Raw genomic sequence first — 26,650 nt, forward strand, 5'->3', positions numbered from 1 at the left:
ACTGTGTTATATATGTAATAAATGTCTTACTGCGGGAGAGAGTAGAATGGAGTTTATTTCACTAGAGAGTGTGTGCTTGTGTCCAAGTGACTGGAAGTAAGAGCTGAAAGGGGCATCGGCCATAGGAAGTGAAATACTTTGGGATAAGAAGGGGAGGAGAGATGGCTTGAAATCATTATACCAGGGATGGTGCAGGGCTCTGTTTTTAACTTGGCGCTCACCGTGTAAGTAGCGGTTCTTTGGTCAGTTGCTGAGGTTTGCCTTCTAAAAGTAAGGTAACAAAGGTCAGGACAATGTATCTTAGAGTCAGGTGAAGTACATCTACTTAAAGATTTTTCTAAAAGCATAGGGTCTGAATACTGTCTGATAGTGTCAGCTCTAACCTTTCCTCAATCAAGTATGCTCTGCATTCTATTTTCTGAGAAAAAACACACAAACACTGGTTTAAGACTTACCTTTGGGAGAGCAGGGGGATTTACTTGGTTACTCAAAGTAGCTTGAAGTTTAAGTTACCAAAGGTACACTGAATGTGAGTCTTGAATGAAATTCTGCTGTATGGGACAGTGCAAACATCCTCAAATTGCAGTACTTCCAGGAGACAAGTGAGCAGCACTTTGTTAAGTAAGGAGTAGGGTAGCTCCCCTCTGTCAAACATGTGCAAAGACATTCTAAGCAACTTGATCACATCAATAAAATGCCAAGAATACTCCGAATTGCAAATTTTAATATGACATTGCTCCCATCATTAAGTTGCAGATCAATTAAATTTATTTTTTCCAAAAGCTATTTACAGATTTACAAATATTTGTTTTACATTTTACAAAAAGTTATGGTGGGTAATTTTAAAAACACTTTCCTTTACAAAAGCTACATAAGCAACTACATTGATGTGTCAAAATTAACAGGATAGCTCTTGGAATATTGGCTAAATGCCTATCCTTAAAAGACACAGCTAAGCTAAACAATGTTTAGGAATGACTAAAAGACCTGTTTCTAAGCCTCCCTGCTCCTGTCAGTAGGAATATAACAGGCCCATGGATGAAAGAACCAGGGAGTTGATAATTCTGCTGACTGCTCCTCAGTACTGACCAGAGATTTCACAGCTGGATCCAGCCACACAAAGGGTTGAAGGAAAGACGGTTTGATGCTAGTGCAGTGACATCAAACTGAGGCTGATACTAAATACAACCCAAAAGGCTGTATTCTTATTTGGCTACTAGAAGAATAAAGACTTCCATTCCAGCAGAAATTACCATGGGATAACAATGAGAGGAGTGAGAGATGTGTCAGACCTAGCAACACTCAAAAGCTGTCTTGAAGAAAAGAAAGACCGATTTAGAAACAAACTGGAAATTTGAGAAAGGTAGTGACAAAATCAGGAATAACCTTCCTGTCAACAAAGGACACGGTCTGCAGTGCTTAATCCTAGTGTCTCTTGGCAGCACATTCACGCTGCTTCTAGAGCTAAGTCTGACTTACATGAAAACAATGCAGATCCTCGTTTGAAGCTACAGAGAACGTAAGGCAAAACAACTGGAATGAACATCTCTCCATGAAAACACAGATATGCCGAATTAATAGTTCATTTTACAAAATAATTTGGCAAAATGCAACTCCTTTCTTCCAGTGCCTAAAGACACTGTTTCTCACCTGTCCGATAAAATCTTCTGCACCTGTGACTACAAAGAACAGAGCTGTCAGTGCAATATTCTTTGATGCATCAAATCTTGAGAATTGAGGGGAAGCAAACAAATATGGTATTTGGCAGTAACTTACAGGACCACCTGCATTAATTTCATTACTAATTTTAAAATACAATTTAAAACTACCTACTGCAGAGTTTTACTTCACAGCAGCATACTGCAGGCAAATTGTGCAGCAGAATTAGGTTGGACTTGTTGCAGACTAGCCTGTAGAAGCAGGTAAATATATCACGTTTTTCAAGATCAAAACGACTAAGATACTTACCAAATACATATTAACACTGAGTCTTCTCCTGTATCAACTGCCCTCCTTCCTCCAGAAAAGCTTACAAGTAATCTGTTAGACTAACACTGCGATCTGTATTTTTAACATGTTCAGTTTTAACACGTTTTCCATCTTTGGATCCCATTTTCTCTACTTCTATGAACAGGAAGCAGCCAATAAACTCCTCTACAGTGCTTTGAAAATGCAACCTCAGACTGCTTACCTGAAATTCCAGAAACAGTGCTGTACATTCTGTAGCTGGTACACTTTTACAGAATTAGCTAAATACCAAAAGGTGATAAATTACTTGTAAAAGAATCTTAGGGCACATTAGAAGAGCACCTCTGTATAAGTATTGCATGGCACGAATCACAGACGCGAACAGGCTTTGGCGAAGAAGGCAGAGGCAGTTCATTGTCCGAACAGGCATTACAGAAGATCTCACCACAGTTTCTACAGTGATGCTAAATAATGGGGAGAAGGGAGAAGGGTTTGTCAAGAAAAAAAAATCAAAAATTGCAGTGGAAATATACTTGGTAATTGGATACCAATAAACCACACATACAGAGCAATCTCAGCTGTGATTCTTTCCAATTCTTTGGTCCAAACATGAAATCAGTTTTCAAAAGATAATTAATCTAAATCCCAATCTATGATGCAATCCTACACGGACCAAATTTCTACACTTTTCAGATTTTTTTCAATCCCAAGAATAAGATGAACTAGCATATTTTGTCAAATAAAAATATAAGCATGAGTGGACAATTCTGTCAAGCAGCTCATGAGATTTAACATTAAAAATAGGTACAATAAAAATTTCTGCATACATTAATAAAGCTTGGAAATTAACACCACTTTCAAACCACAATAAATTCACAACCTTTTAAGTTTATTATATAAAAAATGCAATAAGATGACTTGCATGTGTCTAATTTTAACAGTGCCACAGCTGACAAGCACTTGAGATGGTGATTCCACAAAGTAGGTTGAATAATTTTAAGTATGGTCCTCTGTCACACTTCACCCAAAGGCAGTGTTTCTTTTGATAGCAGGGCCTGACTGTGTTACACATATCAAAGAATTAGAAAATCATCTCAGAAAATATCTACACGTTCATCCGAAGGTTGACATTTCATACTGCATCTCTAAGATGCTGACACATTTCTCATAATACATGTAAAAAAGTTGGAAGAAATTGTTTTCGTTTTACCTTCCTTTTGGAAAGGGAAAATTCCTTTTCGCATAACTTGCAATGTGTAGCCTCTTTGTCCTTCAACCAAACCTGGCCCTGGAGAAAAAAAAAAAGATCATAAATATGTGTATCCAATAAAGGTTAACTTTTGGGTTCCAAAGGACAAAACAAATCAATAGGAGTAGCATTTACTGCCTGAATTGCTTAATGCCCTAAGACTACTCTAATGTCACAGAGAGACTAATGCAGAGTAAGTCTGCTCCAAAACACTGCTAAGAGAAAGAGAACAGGTGCAAAGAGAACATGCTTGAGGTAGTAAAGATGGTCAATGGCTGAGATGGGAAAAGCTGAAAGCTATCCAAGTCTCAAAGCTGAAGCCTATTTCCCTGTCCATCACAAAGGAACAGTCCTCAAGATGCTGGGGAGCAAAAAAAAAAAAAAGACAGTATCAAGAGCTGTTCATTTCCTTCTGTCTACACCAATTAAGAAAAACGGTAGTGTGTTTGGCAAAACCACTTCGCACACCTTTACCTGGACTGAAAGAACACCTAAGGTCACACACCATGTGATCCAGCGTGTGCAGACACAACTGCTGCTCTGAAGTGATCCCTGAGCAAGTCTTAAGAAAGTTCCCAATCTTTCAACGTTACAAAGCGTATTTTTAGTGGCTTTTGGATGATCAAGTATTTAGTGATTGCTGACAAGTAGCACGTAATTTAAGCTCAGTAGATTTTCCCAGATACACTTTGTAAAATAAAAAGGGTGTACTGTTGCAAGAAGTGTCAAAATACATACTTTTATGTCAAACAATAAAAATCAGAAACAACTGAGTATTTTCTTTCCCTAAGGCTACAGAGAATCTGTGCTTCTCTCCCACTTGGAGGATATCATACAATGAGTGTCTACTGTAGAGCTGCTACTGGAGAGGAGCCATCTCATGCTTGCAAAACAGTTCAATGTGGACAGTGGGGAAAAAAAGTATCTCTTTCCTCTAAATCCTACCAACCTGCAATGCTTTGTTGGCTTCCTTTATATCTTCTATTTTCAGCTTTGATCTAAAAAATAAAGATAATGCTATTTCAAACTTTTGTTAGTTACTGCACAACAACTTTAAAAGGTGTAGGTATTTAACAACTTTTAAGCAGAGTACTCTGAACTTCTACTTAGTATTTCATATTATAGCAGCATCTAGGAGATGCTGTCCTAAGTACTACACAAAGAGAACAAGCTCTCTCCAAAGAGCTCGGAATTCTTTGAATGGCTGCAGATACGTTTGGGATTATATGGATAAAAGAAATTTGTACCAGCGTAGCTCTGTGCAAATACCTAAAGCTAGCACATGGCATTGGTATGAACCGGGAATTGAAATTTCTGGACTGCCATGCTGGGAAAACCAACCTTCCCCCAGCAATCCAGTGCCAACCCACTCAGAATTGCCTAAACTACAATATACACAGTAAGTTTTTACACAGGGCATGAAAGCCCACACTAGTTATGACAGAACAATTCAGAAGATACATCATTAAATGAAACTTTAACAACACTGGAGGAGGATAACAACTGTGCTCAGAGCTTATTGCTCATTATAGTCTGAAGGGGCATAGCCCGGGCAAGGACTGGCTTAGCCTTCTGCCCAACACCGTGGAGCCCATGGAGCTGGATCCACCAGATGTGGAGGAACGGATGGAAGTGGATCCACCTCTGCCGGGACAGGCCTGGGACTACTGCAGCATGTCTTTGTGCTCTGCCATCCGAGAGCACCAACAGCAGTGCAGGAGTGCCCAGCGAGACCCCTGCTCGTTGCTCAGGCTCCATCGCAAGCATTAGCTTGGAGCCACCAAACACCACGGACATCCCGCAGGCTTTCCTGCAAGATGTCCCGGCAGTAAACAGCTCTTGGCGATTCTCAGGGGTTGTGTGAGTGCTTCTTTTGGGGGGAATGGGCTAAAGTTGCACCAGGGGAGGTTTAGGTTGGATATTAGGAAGAACTTCTTTACTGAAAGTGTTGTGAGGCACTGGGATGGGCTGCCCAGGGAAGTGGTGGAGTCACCATCCCTGGAGGTCTTGAAAAGACGTTGAGATGTAGAGCTCAGTGATATGGTTTAGTGGGGGACTGGTTAGTGTTAGGTCAGAGGTTGGACTCGGCAATCTTGGAGGTCTCTTCCAACCTGTGTGATTCTGTGATTCTGCTTGGGTTCCTTCTTTAGGAAACCTAAGATATGCAAACTTGTCAGCCACTTTCAATGAAAAACTCCTCCTACTGCCCCCTATACCCTTTTTACCTAGGATTTTCCTTATCAGAGCACTGTGCACAATTGCATATGAGGTTACAGTTAGCCCACAAGTCAAAAATAAAAATAAACAGACTTCAACTAACTGGACATTATTTCTTCCTGATAACTGGTTAGGTAATCTTGTCTTATACATTGAACTTCACATGACCACCATCCAATTATTTCTCTTAATCCAAGTTAACATGACAAATGAAATCATCGTGAATAATTACTCGCTCAGCTTGGATGCCAGTTCTTGGAGAGCAGCTTCTTGGTCTTGACATATCCTTTTCAGTTGCCTGTTTTTTTCTTGAAGTTTAAGGAACTCCTTAAAAAAAAGAAAAAAAAAATATTCACACACTATATATGTATATGCCTAAAGCCTAGCAAATACAGATGTATGTGCCTAACGGCTAGAAAACTGCTCCTAACCCAAGCTGATCTTACTGACAAAAGTAAATGAATTGATGATTCATATCAGTTGATGATATGAATCTCTATAAAGATTTCTAAATCCAATTCAAACAGCAACAACTCAAGATTAAATTCTTATCCCTAAGAGTTGAAGCATTTTTGCAGGAAATAAATACAATTTATTGCAGAGATCAACAACACTATATAGCCATGTACCAAGTCAGACAGAACCTAAAGCACTTTCTGGCTTATCATAAGGAGACACTGTTCAGTAAAACTGAGAAAGGAAAATGAGAATTTCATTTTTCCTTATTCAAAGGAGGGGATTCTGATAAGAAGAATAAATGGGGAGTAAAAAGAAAACCAATGTTTCCATTTTTTTTCTTAATCGATCTGTGAGAATACATTAGTCTAATCTCTCTTATCTACTTGCAGAAATCCTTAGAAATACCATGCCTAAATTCATAATTAACTTTAAAGTCAGTTTCTAAATTACTACTGAAGTTATATTGTAGAATTTACTTTTTTAAGGTTAATTATTTCTTGAGTTTCTATTCGTAGATGAGATACAGTTTCTTTCTCCTTTTGAAGATCATCCTCTAGCGTTTGCCGCCACTCCTTTTCTATCTTCAAATCAGTTTCCAGTTGAAGCCTAGAATATGCAAACCGAACAAACAAACAAAAGAAAACAATCACTGAGCACAACAGTACCATTTATAAAACAAAAATGAGTTTATTTCTGGGTGCAATATCCTATTACCATAATAAACAGTTGATGTGTTTTTTAAAACAGAAATAGCGCGGCACTATCAAAACATTTTAGACCTCATTGTAATAAACAAAAAACTGTCACTTAAGAAGTGCTTTTAAAAAGAAATGCATTTAAAAGGATCAAGACTATGGCATCGTTTTGAAGAGCTGTCCAATAAATGAACAAGAGAAGATTAACCACAACCTTCTAAAGCATTTTTAAAGACATGCATAAGGGAATGCCCTCCCTTAACTTTACGTACCTTGTTTCTAAAATAAACAAACAAACAAACCACACTGCCATTGGTGATACACAGAATGTTTACATACATCTCTGGTGCTCACAGAAGTTATTTAATATTGTATCTTCAGGTGTTGATCTTCTTGTTTAGAATAAGGCTTATGGAGATTTGAATTGAATTAAGACTAAAGAAGGAAGGACTTTAAAGTGCTATTTTAACTGAGCTTCCTACATGGCTGAGGTTCAACATAAAGAGGGATCTAAATCCTATTAGTTTAATAGGAGGCCAGTTATTGGCACTGGGGTTAATCTGATGGAAGATCCACTCTAGCCGGAGTTTTGTTATCAGTTTTGTGGAAGGGTTGGTGATTAGAATGTCACGGAAAACAAAGGACAGAATCACGCTGCCCAACCTTCTACATCTAAATCTTGCCGACACGCCAGAAGAGGAAAAAAAGCCTGAGAATAGTCATGCAAGGTTTTTTGATGGAAAACCTGTATCCACATTAATTTCCCTGTTTTAAAACCAACATCATTTTTAAAGGAAAGACTTACATTTGGGACACTACCTCAGCATCTGGTTGGAAAAGATCAGAAGTGAGCATGACCTTGAGGTTTCAGAATTGCAGAATTCTAAGGTTGGGGTCTGAAATGTTCTTTTGCCCAAAATCTGCAAAGATGACTGTGGTAGTAAAGTGAACATTTGTCATGACAGTTAAACAAGTTTATTAACATTCAGAGTTGTACGAGAGGCAGGGTGGGCTGGTAATCGGATTGGAATTCACTAATATTTAAGCTCCAATCCTTGGGTCACAGATCTGCAACTATCTTAAATAGTTTACTTGTTATTTTGATCACAGAGAAAACACCTGCCCCTACAGGGAGCTTTTTACATTAGATATTTATTTAGATAAGCACTGAAAAATTTAACAGGAGAAAGGGTAGAGGGTTGGCCTTTATGTTGCATTTTAGTATTTTGATTCCTGTGGGTTTCTTCTCATGCAGAGTGGTAAATTAAACCATTTTTAAGGCTTTTACCTTATTCATAAGCCTGATCAATTGTACTATTCTTATGCCAGTTCTGTTTAAGTTTATACTATTACATACTTATGGGGTTTGTTAAAAGTGTGGATTCCTACTACTACACTACGTATTTTCCCCTGCTTATGATGATTTCCTAATGAATTACGCCGGCACCTTTAGCCAAAAAATACTTCTGTTCTTTCTCTTCCTTTTGAGCTGCACGCCATTTCAGAGGTGCCCAAAGGTAGCCTGACTTCCCTGGAATGCACTTATTTTCTGTCACCTTGCCAGTGCCTAACATTACCATCTTTAGTATTTACATTCTGTTCAAAACCATTTATCAACCACCAGCCTGCATTAACACAGAAGACATGCTGCACTGCCGAAGGTTTATGGCTATATATTTTTCCAAACAGGACAGGTATACTTACAGCTGTTTCTCCTTCTGGGAGAATTCTTTCTGCAGACTTTCAGATTTATTCACATATTCCTGTTTAAGTTTCTCATCCTCATTCTCTGCTTCCACTTGAGCCTTCTCTGCTTGCTGCAATCTGGTGTAATTCAAATCAACTTTGGGTAAAACTGAAGCTAGAACTAGGGTGTAGAGGGTGAAGAAGACAAATAAAAGAAAAATGGGGAAATAGAAACATTTCTAAATAAAAACAAAGTTTGGGGGAAACTCACAAACTCAAACGAGAAATCCATACAATGCCTAGAGAACTAGCTCCTGTTTTTCATACAGTAAGAGAGTAATCATTGTAAGTAATCAGTTTTTTTATTTTATGCTCATCAATAACAGATGCCAAAGCATGATGATACATTTTAGAATTGAAGCATATACCTTAATTTATTTTTTTTTACTCTAGTATATGTTCCTGTGTTATTTTTAGAAGCTTTTTTTTTTTTTCCCCTTTTTTTTCTCATCTTTTTTAAAATAAACCCTGTAAAAGTACTTGGCTTGGCTAGTACTGGACTAATCACCCATTAAGAGAGGGCAGAACATGTGTTGTGCAAAAGCAGCTTAAAACAATTCAAGCATAAGGCTGAACACAGAGCACGGCAATCAGACAGCAAAACACTTAACTAGCCTAACACGAGACACACCCTGACAGGTCCCACTACATTTAGAGAACTATCTCAACTACATCACATTAGTAATTAACTTAAATAATCTGTATTAAAAATAATACATTCTTACAGTGGTTTAAATAGCTCCATACTACAGACAAGATAAATAAAACTGATTAATCATGAAGGGAGGGGCTGTTGTTCTTTTGAATTTAATCTTTCCTTTCTGAATTCTAGGGGTTTGTTTCTGCTTCAGCTAGAGCTCCCCTTGGAATCCATTAGCTCCTTGTGGTTTCTCTCTGCTTGACCACATCTGCAAGTCCAAAAAAAGGATGGATGGTGTCAAGATGGAACTTGTGCTATTGTGGCTACACCTGTCTTGATGAGGCAGGAGAGTAAAAAGGCCTGTAAGATACCACTGAATGCCCCCACCTGGTATGTCTGGTTTAACAAATATGTTTCAAGTGCCAGCTCAGGTAAGAGGTGGGAGAAATCTGTGATAACTCTCTTGCTGTGCTTGATTTGACAGTTCCCTAGCTGAATGAAGAGTTAACTCTCAACTCCCAGCTAAAGAGAAATTAAGTCAGCAATACGTCACATTTGTGCTTCCACTGATGAAGCTGCACCAGTGGAATTTCCAAAAGCTACCAGTAAACAAGTGATTAAAGACTGGAACTAAAACACTTTCTGAAGTATGTACTATCTCACTCAGCTATACCAGTTGTTGTGTGTTCCCTGTCACATTTGCAGAGGTAGTGCACAAAGGAGCCAAAGCAGACGCATGGAAAGGAGAATACTTGGAAAAAGCAGGGTCAATTTACTGGCCAAGAGACTGAATCAAGTTACACAAGACAGGAAAAGACATGGCAAGTTAAAACCCTCTCTAAATTACAAATTAAAGTGCCATGCAGTTTCCACAGCCAAGGTAGAAAGGCAGCTTGTAACCCAAGAAACATGCTAGCCAACCCAAGCTACAGCACCATCCTCTAGACTAGCACCAAGGCCAACAGCACAGCTGCAATTCAGACAAATGCTGAGTTCGACCGAGTTCACAGCAGGATTTGAGATTCGGATGATACTGAGACAGATACTTGTTCACATTAATTGACTATGAGATCGTTCGTGCTCCCATTTCTGCTATATCTACCTTGTTTCTTTGTTGTTTCTGTTTTGGGTTTTCTTCAAGGATGGAAGTTTTTTTTATTATTATTTATTTAATTTTTTAGTAGCCAGCTCGCTTTAAAGGCTCTCGCTGGTTCCAAACCAAGGAATAAGACATATAATCACAAGGTAAGAAACCCTTCTTGAATTATGGTGTCTTGCCCCCACTTCCGCAAGCACACTCCCTCCTGCTGATTCTTTTCCCAGTCAACTCCCCTTCCACACTTCAGGGAAAACAGTAAGAAGAGCACGAAGAGCAGTCAGCAGCTAAAACTCCCTTATTTCAGCAGTGGAGGCAAGCAGCAACTCAAAGCAGAGAGATGATTTGTAAAGACTGCCTAGTGACGGGTGGAGGGAGGGAAAAGGGGCTGGGCAAAGCCACAGGTTAGGATTACAATGACCTGCAAGAAACTCAGCTTAAAAACAAGTTAGACAAGTTCAGGATTTGTGCCTGCAATGTAAATCCGATCTATTGCTACAGCTTCTACAGCTTCTATCCTCGGCAGGAGCTACAGCTACAAAATGTGCTTGAGCAGGCTGCCCTCCCTTTCTGGAGCCCTGCCCAAGTCCAGGCTCCAAACATGATGTACCTCTGGGAAAATGTTTTATCCTCCGTCACATCAACAGAATGCAATTGTGCTTTTGCTGTTTTATCCCCAAACCCTCGAATTCTTCAACTGTATGTACTCAGCATATATTTTTACACGTCCCTCCTTTTTTAAACATACTATTCTGAAACAGCACTCAGCCCCCCTTCCCCAAATCTCCTGTTCGTGCTGTTCAAGAAAACAGTGCTAGTTACAACCAAAATAAAACACATCTGAGAGCATGCTTTTGGGGTAAACACAGCCTAAAAGTGAAAGAAATAAGCAGGGGAGAAGGGAAATAGCCAGAAGGGCTACTTTTTAAATCTTTTAGTACTGCAAACAACAGGAAAAATGGCTAGATTAGCAACAAATGTCATAAATATGTACAGTCAAAATGAAGATAGCTAACCTTTTAAAATAAATTTTCACAATTAAGAAGTGATTAAATAGCATTAGAAAACTAGCTTACATTTGCTTAATAATAGTGCAATAATTTACTTTCTCTCTCTCTTATTTTTTCAAAGAGGGGCAAAGTGAGATCAGAGATGATGTTCTTTCAGAAAACAAAATAGAACCCAGCTATGATCAGTTATAGTGCAGGATTTCTAATACCATTTTATATGTAAAATTGTTACAATGCTTAAGTTGTATTTTATCAGTAATTATTGAAACACATCAGATCAGGAGGAGCTTTCAGAATGATATATCTTTGACAAGTTTATACTGGTGCTGAGCTTCATGGCTGGCACATTTGACGAATGACATTGCAATAGTCCTAGTTTGAGTTAACAGATCTTTGTCACTTCATGAATGCAGTGGACAAAAATCAAAGACAGATGAAGGCAGCAAAACAGTAAAAACAAAAATTGGGATAAAGGATAAAAAGAAAAAGAAAAAAGAGGAAAAAGGATGTCAATAAAAGAATATTCATGTCACTAATTTTTAAAATACATAACCATGTTTTTTATAATCAGATTTAAATGAAAAAAAGACATGTCAAACACCAACATGACAATGTTTATGGATGTGTTATATTCTACAATTAAGAAGACCGATGTTGCATATAGGCCACTAAATTAAACATATGCATCACATTTTAATGTTATGTTACACATGCAATCTAACCATAACGGAAGTTTATACACTGGAATTTTAGTCTTTCACTTTTCAAGCTTTCAGTGAAAAAACTCATTACATGGCTAGAACAATGGTAGTTCTAAAGCAACTGACAATAATTTTAAGAGCTTCAGCAAATTCAGCAATGATCCATGAAGGCATTAAATGTTTATATTAAGCCCACGCTTAAGTATAAGCAATATTAATGCTTTGCTTTCTATTGCATTTCATTCATTTGGGGGGGAAGAAAAAGGGTAATATGAATCCAAATTTTGAAACAGCTGAAAGAACAGCTTTTGGTGTCAGCACAAAAACATAGGACCAGAAGAAAGATAGTGGACGAAGAAAAATGAAAGATTAAGTTTCTATTTTGAATAAGTGTATTTGTTGAAAAGAAAAACAAAAAACAAACAAACAAAAAAAACAAACAGTGAAGCAGTACTTTCAGAAGCTGTCTTCAATTTTCTAGTTGGAAGTTACATTTCAGTGGCAACTGCGTGAGAATGAAGTAAATGTAAGGGGATGGAGAAATGAATGTAGAAAAACAAAGATAGACCTGTACCTTTGTTCTAGTTGTTTCATAGTTGCATTAATTTGATTGGTCTTATCCTCTAAGCGACCAATTATTTCATTCTTTTCTTTCATAGCATCTTCAGAGACCTGTGTTATAAAAAAGGGTAAAACTGAAGCAGGTATGTATTGCACTGTTACCTCATGGAGTTTTTCTCTTCAACATCTTTGTTGAAGATGAATTCTTTCTAAACATTCCCATCTAAAAAGCATACTTGACAAAGTACTTAGACAAAATTTCATGCCTAAAAACATGTAGTTTTGTACTTTACAAGTGTAGATGCTATTTAGTAAGTAGGTATTTTCTATTTGTTTTCCTTTCTTAGTTCATCATTTTGCAAGTCAACTTAAATTCACTGGCCGTATTTTTCAGTAACTCACTAGATCCTAACCAGTCAAGAACTAAGATGCTTCGGCCTGGAAATCACTGAGGTTCTCACACTATCAGACTTTACCATATGTGCCTAAAAATACCTGGCGTATTTTACTAGCACATTTTACAATTTTGATTGCTTGCACAGCTATCACAATCTCAGCTTGAAGATCTAAATGCAAGGGAGAACATTATCCTTGCTATACAGATCAACACTATAAACTGGTCCCTGAACAGGAAATTCAGCATGATTAAACTGCTTGACTCATTTCATTGTCCAGAAAGTGGGTCTGAACGTCATTAAGTGAAATTTATGTTACAGTCTCCAGAAGTTTATCTTTAAAAGAAAAACAAAAACCTACAAATCCTAACGCAATGAATAACATTCCCTTCTTATTTTTCTTCCTAGCTCTGTTTATTTTTCTCATATTCTGGTCCAGTCTCCTGACAGTTGCAAGCAGAAGAGTAGAATCCTTTGTCCTTCATCTCACTTAACTCTCAGCAGCACACTATTTTTTCCCCCTCATTCTGTCAGAGATTTGACTGTTTTCTTATGCTGTTTTTGATAATTCCTTCCATAAATAAAACTTACTTCGTGCATAAATAACTTAATACTAAACTTTCCTGGTGTTTTGTTAAATGTATTTTGGGTCTCTGAGATCCGTATTCTCACAAAGGATTTTTTTTTTTAGCATTGCACTGTTACAGATTTTCTTTTTGTTAACAGATTTTTAAAAGCTGTAATTAGCTTTCTCCAATGAACCTTGTTTTCAAGTGTCATGCCCTACTTTGAATGCTCACATCTCATTTTCTCTTTAATTCCTCACCCCGTGCCTCTACCTTTTATAGTTCTCTCTCTCTGTTTTTTATACAGCACAGGCCAAGAAGCGTGAATACCTCTAGATATAACTATTTCACATAAAATGTTACAAGACCATGCTCTTATTCTCATGCTCCTATTCTTATGCTCTGTTATTCTATAACCCCAATAAAATTAAGTGACTTCCCTAAACTTTGCTTTGTGTGAAATCATGTTTGCATCAGTAACATTCCAGAAAAGCACACTGACCTAAAAAGTGGAAAGAAACTAAAAATTAAGGAAATAGCAGTATCTAAAGAAAACAGTAATATATCTTTCTTACTTCTGTCAAAATCATATCATCAGAGAGCAGACTTTACCTGCAGCTTTTGGTACATTTCCATGTTAATCGCTTTAACTTCATCAAGCTGCTGTCGAAGGCCTATGAGTGTATCCTGCTTCTCATGGATGTCCTTCTCCAGTAACTTCATGGCAAGTTCTATCTCATGTTTCATGCTAACTTGAACTACTAGCTCATTCTCCATATCCTACAAATCACACAAAAATCACACCAACACAATGCAACACAGAACCTTTCAACAATTACACAACGTTTTATCTACGTTTTGAAAAAGTACGAAGCTAACTCTAACAGAGCTGCAGTACCACCTATTTCTCCACATCAGAGATTCTGCCCCTCTGTAACTTTGCTGAGTAATTACCCACTATCTAAACATTACACTCACATGTTTAGTGACTTAGGCTTTAAAAAGCTTAGAGAAGACAACTCACATTTCAATACTGGAAGATACATTCCATTTCAATACTATAATACTGATTTCTTACAGAGTTGACTAAGTATTAATTACAGAAATAGAACTACAGGATTTCTAGTTTTGCAAGAAATACCTAGCATTCGTACAAAGCACTACTAACAATTCATCTAAATTTTTTTCCAAATAACTTTTATTTTCTTTACTATGCTTTAGCAACATTGTTACAGAACTGCTAATGTACAAATTGCTCTTCTAGAAAACCTTTTTATTACATGCAGTTGGAGAAACAACAATGGATTAAAGGCAGTGCTTAACCTGAGCAAAAGCAAAACTAGAAATAATTTCAGACTCTTCTCAAGTATAATCTCTTCTAGAAATGCTGTGTACTCCTAGAAAAATGTACTCACTTGTCGAAGCTGTGATTCTTCTCGAAGCTGTCTACGTGCTTCATTGTACATTTCATCTAACCCCTGCCTGGAGTGTTTGTACGTCTGAAGTTCTGCTTCAACATCCACTTTAGTTACCTACGAAGATATGCAGAATCTTTTTTCATTACAAGTTTAGCAATTAACAGCATAATCCCCAAGCACAGTAGAAATAGGAAAGCAGCTTGGTTCTGCTACGTGGTCATCACTTTTATGAAAAGTGAGTAAACGAGCAAACTAAGCTGTATTCCAGTACAGTACTCCTTCAGTACATCATTTCAAAACACTATTTCAATACTGAACAATCCAAATATCTGTCTAACCTGTGCTTTTACTTTTTTTCCTGTAAAAGAAGCTTACCTATTATCCTGTGTAGGAAGTTATGTAAGGAGTTACAAATTGCAGCTTAAAAAGCATTTAGCAATTGTATACACAAGTATTCCAAATGATGTAACATTCTTATAATGAGACAGGTCAGAATAGACTGCTCACCAACTAAAACATACACTACCTTGACAAGATTTTCAGATAACTGTACTAAATGCCCTTACGATGTAGCTTAAAGAAAAAAGAAAAAAAAAAAGAAAAGAAAAAAACATTGATAAAACAACCTAGTGACCTATAATTTCAACATATTTATGCCATAATAAAGCTTCCGAGATCTAACGGATTCTTTCCCTAAAGATCTGTTTTAAGTTTGGCCAGGTACTGCTTACTTCAAGTTGCAACGTAAACACAGTTGAATGACAACAAACCACGCTATGACGTACCTCTAGGTGATGCTGTGTTTTCATTAAAATCAGAGTATTTTCACTCCTTAATTGATGGTTTTCTTCCTGAAGTTTAATTATATTGTTTTTGGCTATTGCTAACTGGAAAAAAAAAAAAAAAAAGGAAAAAAGACACTGACCATGTTTATGAGTAAAAAAACAACAAATAAATGTTCTGATGAATGCAAGACCCAGACGTTCTCTGCCCTACTCTTGCAGTCTCTGAAATAAAGGATTCCTAAAGAAAACATAAAGGTTCCTTATTTAGTAATGAGTCACCTTTATTACACAACACCATATGTATCCAAGATACTTCATTATTTCATGTCTGGTAAAGAAGAACATGCTTTTCTTTCCATTGCTTCGTTATGATGCAGAGACCCTTAAATCCCCTTTTCTCATCCTGCATTTTTCTTTCTATTTGCATTCAAATATATCCAATTTGATTCTTTTTGGTCATCTTCATATATCATATGGAGCAATTTACATAAGAAAAGTTCTCCCACATGGTGAGAACACACACATAAAAGAGGAAAACATTACAACTGGGCCCTATACTATATACCTCAATGACAGAAATATAAACCAGCTGATCAAAGCAAATGGACACCTCTGAAGTGAAGGTTTGCAAAGGAACCAGAAAACTGAGAATCAGCACTCAGAAAAAGTGTTTTCCTCTCTGTGGATACATTAATACCCCCACAGCAAGCTAGCTATCTCTTCAGTCACTGAATTTGGACATTTAACTTTTATACTTCATTAACTATTTTTCAATCAGCTTGGGTTAAAAAATAATTGTGCTCTCGTTTAAAAAGCAACATATATTGGAATCTAGCAAAGCAACAGAAATAACTGAAAATATAAGATATAAATACAAAACCAGAGCTAGGCAGATCAAAAACCTGTATATAAGCATGGTGAATAAACGAGAAAGAAACATTTGGCTAAAGCTGAGAACAGTAACAGAAATTGCTCGCTGAACTACTTTTTGTCTCCATTTAGCAACTGGTGTCATCTATTATGGACTAGTCACCAGCACAAAATTGTCCTGACAGCTGGCATTAAGAAAGGCTTCTTTTCTGTTTTTGTCCCAAGTGGGAAATTGTGATGTTTCCTAGAACTCCTCTACTGATGCTGCATGCTACTGAAGCAAGCTGACTGTAAACCCCTGCAGCTACTGCACCTTTTCTACAAGTCAAATTAAAAGCATCTGAACATATTATAAAGAACTGACGTAGACTAAAAGAAGTTAAACATATTTATAAATATAGTGAGTGCAAATAATATGTATCATATATTATTAAAAAATAATACCTCTTCAATCAGTTTAGTATTTGATTTCTCTAATGAATCAACTCTTGCATGTAGACTGCTAACTGTGCTACTGAGAGAGAAAAAGAAAGAAAGCATTATTCAAAACTACATACAAACTCATTCAACCAAGCTCAAAAGCTTTAAAGCAAGGTAGAGTGATTAACCATTAGCAAGTGCTACAAGGTCTTCTCCCATTATTTGAGGTTTTCCTAAATATAAGAAAATTAGTCTCCTTTGCTGAATGTTTATATACTGCTTCCCAACTCCCAGCGTCATCCTTGTCACAAACTCATTTTTGGATGTGATTCTACATTCCTCCCTTTCCTTTATCCTTACAGCTTATATCGTATCCAAATGTTTAATGAGTTCCCTTAAAAGGCAATTTGCAATCATCATCTTGCTTTCCCCCAGCCCCATATAATGAAAACCATTCTCTAAATTCTCTTCCTCCCAAATTCATCCCCAGTCTAAGCATGAAGAATTTTCACCCATTTCCCTGAGGTTCTCTCTCCCAAAGCTGTGGTGGAAAATAGAAATGGAAATAGAGGTGTTTTACCTTTAAGCCTGAACTGACAGACATACTTCAAAATAATACTTACTTCAGTTGTCTGTTTAGTTCTTCAACATAATTCTTTTGGTCCAAAATTGCAGCAATCTGAACATTTCTAAAGCAAGAACATAATAAAGTGAGCTGTATCAAAATGCTGTAATGAATTATCATATGCAAATGTCCAGCGTGTGCTTAAAGAAAAATAAGATGAAACAGCTTTGTCTCACAGTCATGAAGTCAGTAACTTATATGTTGTGGCAACAGTGGAAGACTAAAGACCCAATGCTTTAACTGGAAACAACTTCTACACACGGAATGTAAAAATATATACAGTCTCAAAAGAAAAAGGATGTTTATTTACTCTGCCATATCTCTGGTTCTTTGATATACTGACTACATCACAAACTGAGGGCTAAAAGCTTAGCAGGTTCTTTCACACTGCCACCTTGCAATCTTTCAATACCGTTCATCAGGTAAATGCAGCAGGTGATGTTGCTCAGGCTTGCTACAGGGTGCAAATAATCTGACAGCTGACTAGTAACACAGACCAAAGTGGCGTGCCATCTATCTCAAGACAGTGAGATCAGAAAATTTCATCTTCAGGGAACCCTGTTTCTACAAAGAACAGGGCACCAATCAAGAAAACATTTGTTGATATGCAAAAACTGAGGCATTTGGTGTGAGGACATACCTCTCCTTTCCCCCAATGTCTTCATCACTCTTTAAATACATGGAGAAATCGATCACCCCAACCTAAGGGAAAGCAAACGTACACAGTTTCATATCATGGAAGTAACTGCTGTTGTCATACATGGTCTTGTCTCTATTTATTAAAACCTCAGCTACATCAGCTTCCAAAGACTGGTCCAGTTTCAGTGTGTTTAAGTGAAGCTCAAAAAATTGAACACTAATATTTCAAATAGAACAAAACAAAAGCCCAGTCTCATGTGTTTGTTAAAAATGATGTTACTTTTGAAACAAACAACACACCGTGAAACAAACATCCTTCAGTCAAGTTCAGAAAAGATGATTTCTTACATCTGATGGAGCTTTGCCAAGAGTTCATAGGAAGATTTTTTTCTGGGAGACTATCAGATGCTACTGAACCCTATCACTGATTGAGGAGACTTGAGATTAATTTGTCTATAGCATTTCACGCCATTTCTCTTTGCAGCACAACTCCCAAAACTGACGTTTCTCCCATGTTTAGCTTTTCAAAATTCCTTGCCAAACAGCACTACCTCTCCACGCTTGCTGACTTCCAGGTGTGCACACTCAACTGTCCATTCATATTTTTATAGCTTGCTAAACCTGAATCCAATTCATATACTTTCTGTTCAATTGTAATTCAATCATATACACCATGAACAACATAACCTTGAGTTCTGCTTTCCACTCTATTCGTGAACCCCTACAAGCATACCTAAACCATTTATTTTACCAAAACCAATTATTTCTGGTCTCTAGCAGCCTCTTTATAAAATTATTTCCATTTCTCTGATCCACTGCTTCCTTCTTGAGCTCCCTTTAGATTTTGAATACAGGTAATTTGCTAAGTCTAACGTTTCCTTGGTTTGTACACTGCTTTCATGCACACTTCCTATCACCATCTTCTATTTGGTCTTTCCTCATCTTTTCTGAAAGGTCCCTCTTCCAAAAGCTTTCATTTAAATGTATTTTGCTTATTAAAGTAAAATATTCTCCCTTTACAAAAAGGCAAAATGCCATCTCTATAAAATGTACTTTGTTTTAATCCTCCATATGTGCATACACATATTTCTCCGTTGAAGAGGATTCTTCTGAAATACCAAAACCATCCTCCTGGATGTGACTCTCATAACCCTTCAGAAGTCCCTTTCTGCTCAATACAACTTGCCGCTTTTGGCTTCTCTGAGGACGATGCCTTATTCACACTGCTCTTCATAAACAGAATTACTGCAGAACCTCCCCAGGGCAGCCACTATCACCTTCTCAAATCAACTTTTCTCTCCCCTCATAGAGCAAAGCCAGCAAGTGACCTAGAAACAAAGGTGCAGCTAGCAATTGCTGTTTTGTAATTTATAATACACACGTGTAATTCTCAGTACTGGAGAAAGCACACTGATAAAGTTTCTAGAATTACATGCTTTTCAATATTGTGTCTTCTGTTAGTCAATATCAGTGTCTAAACCATTAGATATTAACTAGCAGGAACGCTGAAGACAAGTGAACTATGATTCAAGAGCACACAAAAACACTTAGCTACGTCTTTTCTTTAATATAAAAATTGCTTTTCATCAAACATATGCTGAAATACAGTACTAATCAGACATAATTAAACAATTATGATATTTTGTGATTTTTTTCACAAAATATCTGGACACAATCAGGGCTGAACACATCTTATATTTACTTAAAAATACTTGTGCCTATGCCTTTAAAAAAGATTTCATCAAGATTTTCTTGGAAAAGCTCAGAGTTCAAAGTCAACACAGTTTGCAAAGCATGCAGTGCTGCTCTACTGATACCAGTCTTGGTTCAGATTGAAAGCAGTCACACTCTTATAAAGACTTTTATTACACTGTGTGAAGCATTTTATCTTTTTTTCAGGTCACATTGCTCCTATTGTGTTCCAGAATAACAATAAATGAATCGAATGGGATAATGTGAACTATACTCAAAGAAAGAAGCTGAGTTATGCAATTAAAATGGGAAGAACTCTGCCATTGCTACTGCTGCATCCATTTGACACCAACCCATAAAACTTCACCTTTGCTCTCCGACCATTATCACCATGTAAAGGTCTGATCCAACCAACATTGAGGTTAATACAACAGCCCCACAGACCCAGGACCTGGATCACACCCTAAACTATCTAAAAAGATTTCTAACAAGTCACAGCTCTATAATAATGAAATTCATTGTACACAAAATCTTCCAGAGTGGATGTTTGTTACGTTACCTGTATTGACTTACTTGTGAATCTAGGTCTTCACCCTTTACACACAGGTTAGCGTCTATTACATTCAAGCCAACTAATAATCCAACAATAACTGCTCCTTCTTCTTCCATCATTAGCGCATGATACTCATAAAATTCACTGTTAAATAAAAAGATTGTCTAAGTTGATACATTCAGTATATGTAGGTGCAATAAATTAACTGCAAGTGATATCTAAATTTGAATTGTTTCTTATTCTAACCTTACTCCAACATTCTTAAAGACAAAAAAGTCTGCCCATATTTTGACTTCATGAATATTTAAAAGCAGGAAGTGCAGTTTGTCTCAGAGGCTACTGAAAACATAGCTACTACCCTTGGCTCCAGAAATCTAAACTGCAAGCTTAGGGTACACAAGATGGGGATACGGCTTATCTTACCTTAAAAAAGACTTTTTTCCTGTACACTTGCTTTGAGCTACTTCTGATAGAAATTTTATCTGGTGAAAAAAAAGCTCTGGACTTTAACAAAAACACTCTTACTTGGCTTCTTTAATTTCAAGTGAGTAAATGGGTATAAGAAATATGGAAAGGGCTGAAATTATGAAAGGGTTTTTTAAAGAAAAATACTGCACTAAGCTACAGAATATCAACATTTACTTCCTCCTCCTTGTATTTTTTTTAAATGAAGTTTTAGACTTTATGAAAGAAACTGTTCTTTCAGTGGAAAAGTCCACACCCATTGACCAACAGTGTCATCCTGAGACACCAGCATCATCTACAAGAAATAACAGTTCTTCAACATATTTTTAGGTTACAGGTTTGAAAATAAAGTGGCAAGTCTTTTTTCCCTTTGTGCTTCATCTACCCCACCACAAAGCAGACCTTATGACAGAAGGGAGCAATGCCAGTTTTAGAATTGTGAAAGGACTAGCAAATTCAAGGCAATAGCCCCCCAAGCAATGGCTGCTTGGTAGAAAACCATGCACGTGGTAAGGGTGAGTTAACCTCCTGTACAGAATTTTCTAGTCCATATTCTGTATGGCTGAGGAATGCAGTAGGACCCCTTCCCCACCACCCTCACCAGTGAAATAACAGCAGGTACACTGCAGAAGGCCCCTCTACCATGATGGGGAGAAATATCATCTCTTTATTCATCAGATGTCCCTCAGTCTTGATGAGAGGACAGCATTTGTCCCCTCTGCCCCGAGGACTGGACAAAATCAGCCCACAGGCCAGAAACTATGCTGTACGATGTTAAAGGTATATTAAAAAGCAGTAAATACAAGACAGTATTTTTTTTCAGGAGACTAAATCCATCAAAATAAGTTCTAAATGGAATTTGCTTAATTGTTTACCTGAGAAGATCTCTCTGAATGATTAAACAGCGAAGATAGTCAGCCATTTTCTTCTGCATTAGTGCCAACCGTAACCAGGCCCGGGCACGGCCCAGTGGTGTTCTGGACAAAGGGGATAGAGAAGACAAGCAGTTCAAAAATCAACAATACAGCAATTAGTTTATTTTCTTAACTATCTTATCAGTATACTGGTAGAGCAACTGAGATTTCTGAAAGGTTATTTTAAATGATTGAGCAACACAGTCTGTGCAGACATGATTTCCAGGCTTTGACTCCAAGCTTTGGGATAATACAAGAAAATTTTTCACTGACTCAGCCAAGTTTGCAAGCAGACCCAGGAAAGAACAGTAGAAAAAGCAAAGGAGCCTGCCAGTAAAATTAGCTGTTTAGCTCAAGAGGCTCAAGCATGCAACTTTCTACACACCACTGTACTTTGTTTTCACACAATGCATGGCTAGCTAAGTGGAAAGAATTTTTAAGAGCAGTGCTTTTTCCTGTAAATACCTGCTTCTTAACCTGACACCGATGATCGTGAACAATGACCTTGAAAGTCCAGTTTCTAGCTGAAGTAAAATGTCTGCAACAATTCAGATTCCTTTCTCCAGCTCACTTATAAAGACTTTAGAGAAATTGTGAGAAAAGTTACTGAATGCCCACTACAACTTGCCATGCAAGTTTGCCTTCTCAATCCTGTTCTCAAAACACAGTGAATTCTAACTTGAGCTTATACATTTTACAAATTCTGTGGTATCTTGAAGAGACAATTTAAAGAAAATGAAGATGTGTGTAACTAGCAAACATTAATATCTAAGAAATTAAACCTGAAACTTCACATCCTCCTCTTCTAGTGCTTGCATGCTAAGTGATAAGCACGTATGTGGAAGAAAAAATAAAAACAAAAAAAGGAAACCAAGCCAAAACAGAATAAAAAAACCCACTACCCCCAAAAAAAGAAAAAATACCACACACACACACACACATCTATATGCTGTATCAAGATAGAAAGTGCAACACACTTTGCAAAGAGTATTATTTCATCAAGCCTGATACAAGAGTAAATAATAATTTATATACCTATCTGCTTTAGTTGAGGCCTAAGGCTACCAATTATAACTTATGCTGCCATACAACCAACGACAATGTAAGCAAACCCTTTCAGAATTTAATATACGGTCAATTATAACGCTTAACACAAAAGTGGAGTGCAGAGAGATGGAAGAAGATTGTAGTCTACAGCATAAATTCACATTAGAGAAGGATGCTGTACTGAAGAATATTCCTACAAAAATCCAAAGAACTGCCCAATTCATTCCTCTTCAGTATGGTACCTTTTGTTTTTATACAGCTTTTGCTGACTAGAAGCATGTGTTCTTCGCAGTTCTAGACTGCAGACTGCAATGCACAACCCATTCCTTTTTTTACTGTTTTTGTCTACCACTTAGGAGACTTTTCTCACAGTGATATCAGAAAAGAACACAAAGATCCCACTTTTTACAGTAAAAATTTTTAAGCAGCTACCAAGAACCACCTGTACTCTCCCCCAGTATCGTGTGCTAGTGTTCAAAGGCTTGATTAGTGCCAAATGAAATCATGAGACATCTGTAGATCAGATTTTGTATCTTCTTGTTATATTTTAGCAATACAACTTACTTGAGGCCGGGCAAATCTCTGACACTTGCTGCTATTTCCTCAGCTTCTGGATATAATTTCTCCACAAGTTCCAGAGGACCCCAGATGGTTTTATTGTAGCTTAGAAAGGATTTTCTTACTAGGGGAAGAAAAATGTATGAATTCATTTAAACACTAAACTGGCTTCCTTCAAAACAACTAGTAGATTCACCAGTATCCAAAGCCCTCTCACAAATTACTTTGCCACAAACATAGAATTATTGCTGATGCTAGAACTAAATAGTAACAAAAAGTGTGATTAGCTAGAAATATAAGCTACATACACATATACAGTTGTGGAATCCTTGGATTACTTACAACAGCAGTTTACAAAACAAAAAGTTGGCAGATGTAGAAATATATGTTGTAAAGTATTAATAAGAGTATTGATTATAACAGTTGACAATTCATACTTGATTCTCTTCTTAAAGCAAAAAAAAAAAAAAAAAAAACAAAACAAACAAAAAAAACACCTTGTTTTCATCTCATTCAAGAAAGAAAGGAAGAAAAACTGCATGTTTGGGAAGAGAAAGATGCACCTAGTATAATTACCACACCTTTAAGGCCATGCTTCAGGCAGTGCTCCATGACAACAAAGAACTGCTGCAAAGGAGGGTAGTCAGAATCCAGAGTGCGGCCAAAGCTCAAAGCTGATTCAATGAGTCCTTTGATACTTAATTTAGCCATGTTCAGTAAATTTGCTCTTTCTACAGCTGTCGGGTCTTTTACAGCTAGGACAAGAAAGAGAACAAAAAGTTATGGTTCAAGTTTTAGAAAAGATGCTAAATATTAAAATGGTTCTTGGCTGCCTTGTTCAAAGAAATGCTTATCTTAAACTAGATAAATTCCAAGAAATAATTTAGTAAGAGCTATAAGACACTACTTTATGGAAGAGCATACAGTCCAGAACATACGCCCATACAGATTGTTTTAGTAGGTGAATTAAAAAATGAGGCCAGAAATGTCAGTTCTCCATTACTTGCTTGTCTCAGTACCTCCCAGTAACAATCCGTAACTGCAAATTAACACTGGTATCACTGCTGTCCTGAAACACTCAGCTGCACAACAGCAATCAGTGCCCTCACCATGATATCAAAGCAGCATTTCTACTGATGCCAACATCTACTTGGTGTATTATAGTATAATACACTAATGACAAAGAGACATGATATTTCTCTTCTATATATAGCCATTTTCCACTGCAGCCCTAATTTCCAATGACAGAAGCATTTGTTTTCCTTTTTAGTCTGCACATAGTCTCAGTGAGTAAATCTGGAGTGATTTCACGAAGACATTACATATGTGCATTTGTGTGTTGTTTTTGTTCCTGGAAAATTAATATTTAAGTTTCTCATATAACTACAGATTAATTTCTACATGTGAACATTTAAGAAATAAAGGTTCCGCCTTAAGTTCCACTTTAAAATGTTCTTGATACACTTTACAAAATGCACACCACAAAATTTACATTTGGAGATTAAACCTTGGCAGTAGAATTCCCACAGCTTTTAAAAATCGTTCTGATCTGACAGAATGGACAAGGTTCCTCTTTGTAGAGCTCCAGCTACTGAAACCAGAGCGTTCAGAAGATTCTCAGTTAATTTCATTCGTAATTAAGCATTTCATGCATTCAGGCCACCTTTTATTTTGCCAAAATGAAACAAGAGACAAAGCAACCCTCTGTTTATTCACCGTGATCAAAGGAACTTGCAAAGAGGCAAAGAAAGAAGTTGATGATTTACTGGTTTCTGCTATTTGCAATTAAATCTAACCAAAAAAAGCAAACAAATGAAGAACACCTATTTAAACATTGCGACACAGATGTCAAAATATGCTTATATATTTGTGTCTGAGGGAGCACGAACCTCTTCCCCTCTTCCACTGCAAATGTTGTTGTTAATATCCTTGTCTCTCTGGATTTCAGAAAGCACGAAGCAGTGTTCAAAAGAAAATATCTTTCTAAGACACACTTCCTTGGTGGATTCCTCAAACAGCAATGTAATCATTTGGCCGATTTCTTACATAGCATAGCTCCAGGCATTTAGGTATTAGATATAAACTTAGAAAGCTGCATTCTAATTTTCTGTATTCATAACTGCCCATCAAATGCCAAAGTACCATTTTACCATACAGCCTGACCTACGCCAATGTTCCAGGAAAAAATTAATTGAAGGAGGCGATATACCCAAGATAACCTTAAAAACCACTTTTACATTCTCTCAATTTACCAGCACTTCAACAGAAAGCATTACGATCTGGTGGCAGACACAGCAGCCAACTAGCGACAGCGCTGTGACAAGGATTCCCCCAGTCAGCAGTCCCTGCTCGCTTGTTTGTCTCCTGCCTGCCAGCCCGAGGAAGAGCAGCATCCGTACCCCTTCTGCAACGGGCACAGGCCTGCAACAACCCGAGCGTTTCTGCTAGTATGGGTCACGTCAGATTTCCTGCTTTTTTTATTAGGTTTGGTACTGACAGTGCTAAATTCAAACTCCGTCTTAGCCGAAGCCTTGCTTGCTTCTGGTGGACAGCTCCCCCTTGCCACGCATTCGGTCCATCTGCCCAAAGGCAGCTCACAAATTCCTTTTGCAAGCGACCTGATTTTGACTTTGGACCTGATCCTGCCCGCAGGCAGACGGAGTTCCACACCCACCGCCCTTTTAATCAGCAGCCCTCCCGCCCGGTCCTTCTAATGCAGAAACACCACATTTTAGGTCTGTTTTAAAATACGGTCTGCCTGCATCGAGCTATTTTCCTTCACGACTCGGGATTCTACACGGCGTGCTTTCTGACAGCTGCCCCTCCGTAGGACGTGGCGAAAAGGGCTTTTCTCACCCCAAAACAGCAGCGGCTGAAGGGCCCGTTCGCAGGCAGCGCCCGTTTCCCCAGCCTCCCCGCCACGGCTCGCTCTGCTTCAGAGCCACCAGCGCCCGCCGCCAGCCGCCCCTCAGCGCCCCCCGCCCGCGGCGGCCATTTTGTGCTCGCTGAGGCGCGGCCCCCGCCGGCCCCCGCCGCCCCCCGGCCGAGCACCTCAGCGTCCCCCGGGCAGCCCGGCCCGGCCCGGCCCGGCCCCGCCGCCGCTCACCCATGGCCGGAGAGGAGGAGCCGCCGTCACCGCCCCGGCCGCCCCCTGCGGGCCCCGCCGCTCCGCCCGCCCCGCCGCTGCGTGAGCCCGGCCCGGCCCCGCCGCCACACGGCGTCCCCGGCGGCGGGAGGACCCGCCCCCGGCCTCCCATCGCGATAGGCGCGACAGAGCTGCCGCGGTGGCGCCGCTCGTGGTCGCTGTCTGAATAAAAAGGGCCCGGGTAGCAGGCTTCTGGCGACTGAGGGGGAGAGGTAG

General features: G+C 38.2%; 1 protein-coding gene across 1 annotated transcript; it reads right to left on the bottom strand.

Moving 5' to 3' along the window:
• Positions 1 to 788: 788 nt before the first annotated feature.
• On the bottom strand, positions 789 to 26,520 carry RUFY2 (RUN and FYVE domain containing 2). The gene is made up of 18 exons (XM_084290613.1): positions 26,396 to 26,520; positions 23,871 to 24,044; positions 23,296 to 23,413; positions 21,646 to 21,747; positions 20,326 to 20,449; positions 18,062 to 18,123; positions 17,420 to 17,485; positions 16,821 to 16,890; positions 15,507 to 15,608; positions 14,719 to 14,835; positions 13,916 to 14,083; positions 12,356 to 12,453; positions 8,293 to 8,412; positions 6,370 to 6,499; positions 5,667 to 5,761; positions 4,167 to 4,215; positions 3,179 to 3,256; positions 789 to 2,432 (listed from the first exon to the last, which is right to left on the bottom strand). Exons 1-18 carry the CDS (start codon positions 26,397 to 26,399, stop codon positions 2,289 to 2,291), a joined length of 1,821 nt encoding a protein of 606 aa, XP_084146739.1. The 5' UTR covers positions 26,400 to 26,520; the 3' UTR covers positions 789 to 2,288.
• Between the last annotated feature and the right edge of the window lie 130 nt (positions 26,521 to 26,650).

This window comes from Netta rufina (genome assembly GCF_964035555.1).
Source record: "Netta rufina genome assembly, chromosome: 7".
NCBI classification, from domain to species: Eukaryota; Metazoa; Chordata; class Aves; order Anseriformes; family Anatidae; genus Netta; species Netta rufina.

Excerpts from the sequence above, each read along its gene's own strand:
- RUFY2 (XM_084290613.1), bottom strand. Across the intron at positions 14,836-15,506 it reads AAACACAGCATCACCTAGAG|GTAACTAAAGTGGATGTTGA; the intron begins GTACGTCATAGC and ends ATATCTTCGTAG. Across the intron at positions 5,762-6,369 it reads AAATAATTAACCTTAAAAAA|GAGTTCCTTAAACTTCAAGA; the intron begins GTAAATTCTACA and ends CTTTTTTTTAAG.